General features: G+C 28.9%; 1 protein-coding gene across 1 annotated transcript; it reads left to right on the forward strand.

Annotated features, from left to right (window-relative positions):
- The first annotated feature begins 2,713 nt into the window (after positions 1-2,713).
- Positions 2,714-6,420, forward strand: LOC108466282 (B3 domain-containing protein At2g36080-like). The gene is made up of 3 exons (XM_017766618.2): positions 2,714-3,578; positions 4,269-4,456; positions 6,103-6,420. The coding sequence occupies exons 1-3, from the start codon at positions 2,963-2,965 to the stop codon at positions 6,151-6,153; spliced, it is 855 nt and encodes a 284-aa protein (XP_017622107.2). The 5' UTR covers positions 2,714-2,962; the 3' UTR covers positions 6,154-6,420.
- The last annotated feature ends 334 nt before the right edge of the window (positions 6,421-6,754 follow it).

The raw sequence follows: 6,754 nt of genomic DNA on the forward strand, positions 1-6,754 counted from the left end.
TTTTCTACTGATCCTTACTATTCTTATATCTTTTTTCACTGAACATAAACCTAACAAGCATGTTCTTTGTTTTGTCAGTTTTATTTTGTAGTATCATATTTTTCACTGTTTGAAAAGATGCTAGCTATTTCTTTCTTTCCTTTTCTTTTACTTACAAGCCAAACTAAAATAAAGGAAAAAAGAATGGTAAATGTTCTTTTTCAGTTTATAAATTTATTTTATATGTATTTTTATTATCTTTATAAGTTGTAATTGACAAATGACGATGTATGTTGTCGTTAAAATTTCATTGGCCACCAATAATTTCTCTTAAAAAGTGAACGATTCTTCATCAATTTCTTAATCTATTTATATTTTTAGAATATTTTAGAATAATAAATAATTTCATGAATCGATTTAGACTTATGTTGTCTTATAACACGCTTTTAATTTTGCTTATACATATATTCATACTTTTACAAGTGATTTTTGTCCTCCCCATATCCCCACCATTTATTATTAGACAAGATAATTTAGATTACGATTTTAAATATTTAATTAAATAATATTTGAATTTGAATTTAAGTAACACTGATTTGGTTAACATTGAGATTTAAGTTCAAACATTCCATCGTTACCCATATTGCGTGAGGTTTGGCTCCACTTCCACCCATTCTGATTTGACTCCCAATCTTTTAATATGGATGTTTTTTTTTCTGTTTTTTTAATTATAATTATAATTAATTATTATATTTATATATTCATTTGAATTATTAAGGTTTTACAATCATATTTTATTATTATACTAATATATTAATAATCAATTATTAAATAAATAAACTAAAATATATCCAAACAATTGGCTTGATATAATCGCAATAATCTTAATTGCACAAGATTCATATTTGTTATGTTCTCACTTTAGACCACTTTATTAGAGCATTTGACCATTATAGGAACCCAGTTACATACAATTTCATTATAATTTCGCTAAGAGAATTCGATCCCATGAACTCACTTAATCATCATGTCTCATTTAGTGGGCTTACACAATTTGTAAAAGATAGATTGAGACAGGTCCTTAATGACATTCATCAATCCATCACATTTAGTATATATTTTATCTAATCCCTTCAAGTAGACTCCAACAATACCTTAAACTGACATCCACCACTCTATCGCAATACTCATAAGGTAGAGAAATCAATGGTTGGAACCCATGCCCAACTATCTTCTTTTTATAAATACCCCTCAACATCAAGGTAAAGAGGGACCTAGAGATAGCTCACATTTAGTAAAAACTCTAATCTCAACCCCTCATACCACCAATAATTTATGATAATTGGATGATTTACGGAGAATGTTGATTTATATTAATATGTTATAAAGGCCCTTTAAAATTTGTCAAATCATAAGTTAGTATAAAGATAAATTTATATTTTAGCTCAAAAATTATAATTTATTGTCGACTCTAAAAATATTTTTTGACTTCGCCCTATTGACAATCTAACTATTTAGATTTATTTTCAGTAAAATAATATTTATACATTATATATGTTCAATTATTGGTACCTAATCTAAAATGTGTAAATTATTCTCAAATGTTAGCATATTCTATGAGGAGGTTACTTCTTGGATTACTTATTATAAGATGCTTTATCCACTTTTAAACTGGATTCATTGAATTGGAAATGATGAATAAATGTGGAACACATGGGTGGAAGTGAAACCTTACATATGATAAAATTTTGGATTAAAATTTACATCCAATAACCACAAGATAAAAATATAGTATATGTTAAAATATAAAATGATTTTATTTTAATTTTTATAATTAAATTTAAATAAAATATTTTAATCATTAAATAATAAATAGAAATATAAGCCCAATTTTTATTTAGAAAAGCTTGTTTAACAATAAACCCAAATAATCCAACCTTCAAACAATGCAATATAATAGTTAAAAGAGTTTATATTTATGTATTTTAAAGATTAAATGTTTAAAATAGAGTTTAATTATTTGGAAATTGTTCATATAAAGGTTAAAATTTTTAAAATGGTCATATAATTTTTATGAAAGTGCTTAAATGAAGATTAATATTTTCAAAATAGTAAAATAAAGGTCAAACCTTTTCAAAAATGTTCAAATGATAAAGACATTTCAAATATTATATATCATGTTTCAAATTTTTTATTTTATTTTATTTTTCATTTTAAGTAATATTTAAATCACCTCTCATGTATTTTATTTTAAACATGTAGTAGCCACTAGTCACCTAATTTTTACTACAAGTTGAATTGAAATACGTGGAAAACAAGCAATTTAGTAAATGTTTGGTCATTTTATGACTATTTCGAAAAGCTTGACTATTATATAAACAACCATAAAAAACTAGGCTTAATTTGAGCATTTGGCCAAATGTTTTTTAAATTTGACCAATGATCGAATTAATTAGGTCACAAATTTATCAATCGATTTGTCTAATTCCATTAAAAATCATAAAAATAAAAAAAAAATTCAATTCAATCATCAGTTCAAACAATTTGTATTGATTCTTAATTTAATCAATTCAAAATTTAGACCGATACTAAAATTAATTCTCCATCCAATTAATCCCATCCAAACTTTTTTTTATTTTATTTAACCCTTTTAAAATATAAAATTTCTTACACATGGTAAAATGTACGTCAGGGATATAAAGAAAATTTAAGTGTAAATTTTGCTCTTGGGGAAAACCGTGAGGCATGAAGTACCCTCGTACCTCCTTTTTCCTCTCATATTTTATCTCTGTAAGTTGTTGTCGCTCTGATTTTCTCTTTCATTGTCGAGTGTCAAAATCAAATAGTTTCCACTTCAAACCCATAATCACCCCCACTCCTCCCATCTTTTACCTCTCTTTTTTTCTCGGCCATTTTCATCACCACCACTTCCTATTATAGAAAATCAACTCTCAACCCCCCCACCCCCAAAAAAACTTCATTCATGGAACCAACCCAAAGCTACCAGCCTTCAATGTCTTTCTTTTCAAACATCCCTTCGTCGCACATCGAAGACGAATACGAACAATTCGACGACCATGAAAAGGAACCCATGTTTGAAAAACCCTTAACTCCCAGCGACGTCGGCAAGTTGAACCGCCTCGTTATCCCCAAACAACACGCCGAGAAACACTTTCCGTTGGGCGGCAGCGGTGGTGATTCGGTGGTCTATAACAAAGGCTTGTTGCTGAGTTTCGAGGACGAGTCAGGCAAGTGTTGGTGTTTCCGTTACTCGTATTGGAATAGTAGCCAAAGCTACGTGTTGACTAAAGGATGGAGCAGATACGTTAAAGAGAAGCAACTCGATGCAGGTGACATTATTTTATTCCAACGACATCGTCTCGATGCTGAGAGGTTGTTTATAGGTTGGAGGAGGCGCGGTGCTGCACTGGATGGCGGGAACGCCGAGTTGGGAAATAACAGCGGCGGCGTCCGCGGTGGTGACAATAGTGGGTGGAGCAGTAGTAGAGGATTGTATCAAGGGAATCCTTATCCTGGGCACATTCAAGGCCAATGCCATGGGGCTAACGTGCCATACCAACATGACTGTCTTCATGCAGGTATTATTTTTTTTTGTCACATTTGTAAACATTATCTCCTTTTATCATTTTTTTTTAAAAGTAACCGGTATTAAAATTCAGGATAAATAGATAAATTAGTCATGTTAGATCAAAGAATTAAACAATCATAGGTGGCTTGTCATGTCTACTTTATTCTGACGAGAGACTAATTTTTAATAGTAAAAATTAAAAAATTTTAATAGATAGGTCAATTTATTTTTAAATCTAATGTATAAAAATTATTTTAGTATAAAATTAATTTATTTATTTTTAAATAAATAGATGGTAAAATACAATTGTACTCTTAATATAAATTTTTTATACTACTTTTATTTTTTCCAAATATTTTTATTTAATATAAATTTTCTGAATAATGAAAAAATGGACACTTTCCAATTATATTGGAGTAATTTGGTGGTTGTGGTTTGGAATTTATTTCATGCGCAATAAAAATCTTTTTAATAATTAGAGTGATAGAGTGTCTAAGTTTTAATTTTAATAAAATAAAAATCTAACTCGAATAATCCCCAGTTTTTTTTTTTTACTTGAAGACTAAAACACAAGTCAACTTACATGTGATAACATATATTTGTTTGTTTTGAGTATTAATTAAGGGGAGGTGGGGTTATTGAAAATTATTGACGTTATCACATGGGAGCATGTGTTTTGAAATTTGTGTCACAAATGCAGGAAGCATGGCTGAAAATCAAGGGCCAGGTGGGAACCCAAAGAGGCTATTGCGGTTATTTGGGGTGAACCTAGAGTGCCACCTCGATGACTCCTCCGAGCCATCCACGCCCGATAGCTCGTCGGTATCGAGTCAGGGTCCAACGTCCACCCACCACTTTTATTCTCAATCCTACACCTCTGACTACATGGTAAGCACGTATATATATTATTGATTAAATTATTATTGAAATTTTGTAGTCTTTCTACATTAAATTAAAAGAGCAAATTGGTTATTTTTATCAAAATTTAATCTATATTTACGGTTAAAAACTGGTGTAACTAACAGAATAATCAGATAGTTACACGTAATATATCACATGTACTTCATTATTACATACGATGACTAATTTGCTCTTTAATAAGTAAAAGTACCATAGAGGTTCCTGTATTAGGTGTCAGATTGCATTTTGCCCCTCTACTCAAAAAATAGAAAATAATTCCTTATACGTTAGATCAAAAAGTAAATTTGTCATTCTATTGAAAGTTTTTTTTATCTATTTCTACTGTTAAAAATTAGTTTATGTACGTCGAAATGAGGTACATGCAGCATGCCGTGTGTCATCATTTGGTTATTCTGTCAGCCATGCTAGTTTTTAACAAAAAAAATAAATAATTTAAAAAAAAAGAATCAATTTACACTTCGGTCTAATGTATAAGAACTAATTTACTCATTGTTTGAGTAGAGGGGGGAGAATGCAATCTACACCTAATATAAGGGCTTTTATGATATTTTTACCCTCTTTAATCTGATACATGTACAATGATTAATTTGTTATTTTTTAATATAAAAAAATATAATCTAATTCTTAATACAATGATTTCATAATGTTTTCTTATTCTACATTATCATTAATCTTTATTAAAATTAATTAAGGGTAAAAGATAAGGTTTAATTATTAAAATATTGGATTTTGTTGCTGGTGGTAATGAGACAAACAATTTGATAATTTTGGGAGTTGACTACTTGCCACGTCGCCTAGTTGGGTTACTTAATTAAAAATTAAGCTGAGACGTGTTTTCCTTTAGCCCCTTCCATTTTTATATAAAATAAAATCAAATCAGGCATTCATTGCCCTAACCAAGCTGTCCAATTCAGCTGGATTTCGGGATTACTTTTTGGAATTTGTATTTGATAGTAAATTTATTATATTTATTTAAAAATAATTATCGTATATTATATTTGGTTAAAGAAAATATTTTTGATCTTTTAATTTTTGAATTTCTTTTTAAAAAAAACAGGCTTGTTAAATAAAATAAAATCTATTTCCTTTTCTTTCTGTTTTTTTTTACATATTTTGGTTTTCATTTTTTTAAAAATGAAAAATTAATTTTGTTTCTTTTTCAATTTTTGAAAAAGAAAAAATTTCTATTTTCTGAAACCAAATGCAGACTAAATAGATTAATTTAATAAATTTTCAAAAATCTCACAAACAGAAGCTTTGCTTGCTTGCTTGCTTGATTGATTGATTCAAGCAAATACAAAATATTTGTTATTTATTTCACCCATAGAAATTCAACAAAAATACAAAGTTTTTGAAGTCTTTAAACCAAATAAAATTGATGACATTGGGAAGTGAAAGAGATAGCCAGTTAAAATTTCCAAGTGAAGAAGATTTTGTGGCAGTGGGAGATTTCGCAATAATAATGAAAGATACCCTCCAAATATGATTGATTGAGTCAACAGGGGATATTGGTCATAATAGTTAGGCAAACACATAATCCTTGTAGATTTTTCCATTAAAGCATATTTGGTGACTACAAATGTGATTGATTTTTGTTTTTGTGATTGTACAAGGATATTGGTTTCTCAAGAGATATGAACCAGATGAATAATCATAGAGCATAAAAGCTTTCAAGATGTTGACATCCATGGATTTGACTTAATTCAACTTTGAAGGTCAAAAGAGTACAAAGAAATGCTAAATGAATATACAGGCAACTTGGAGACGATGGTGGCAGTCTTGGGTTAGATGCATGACATCCATGTAATAGTATTTATATATATGTTCGAACGTAGCCAAAGCTCTTTTCTTTTTATTTTCTTTTTTTTTCAGAAATAGATAGAATTTTCATACTCTCTTACCCTCTTTTCAACCACATTTTTTTTTTGAAATTTATGTTGCAGATCAGAAGAGATGGAACAACCTAAAAATTTATTCTAAAGAACAAATATAGAAAGATAAAAACAAAGTGGTCCCTTGAATGGATAAAGCAAATATTGCAAGTTGTAGGAAAGATATAAGCGAAATTACAAGAGTAAAGGTAATCATAGGGTTCCATTCTTTTTAGTGTTTTTCTTCTCTTTCAATCAATTTGCCTTAACTGAACAAGGACGTGATTATCAATCTCAATGTGATGTTTTATGGTATCTATTTCGTGATTTTAGTTTTATTAATCATGATGATGATTTATGGTAAACTCGACTTACAACATAGCTAAAAAGCTAA

The sequence above is a fragment of the Gossypium arboreum genome, chromosome 2 (genome assembly GCF_025698485.1).
Source record: "Gossypium arboreum isolate Shixiya-1 chromosome 2, ASM2569848v2, whole genome shotgun sequence".
In the NCBI taxonomy this organism is placed as follows: domain Eukaryota; kingdom Viridiplantae; phylum Streptophyta; class Magnoliopsida; order Malvales; family Malvaceae; genus Gossypium; species Gossypium arboreum.

What these genes read in the sequence shown, in the direction of transcription:
- LOC108466282 (XM_017766618.2), top strand. Translation starts at nt 2,963, where the DNA reads ATGGAACCAACCCAAAGCTACCAGCCTTCAATGTCTTTCTTTTCAAAC. An exon ending in ACATGACTGTCTTCATGCAG is followed by an intron (nt 3,579 to 4,268) that starts GTATTATTTTTT and finishes TCACAAATGCAG; the next exon opens with GAAGCATGGCTGAAAATCAA. An exon ending in CCTACACCTCTGACTACATG is followed by an intron (nt 4,457 to 6,102) that starts GTAAGCACGTAT and finishes TGATTGTACAAG; the next exon opens with GATATTGGTTTCTCAAGAGA.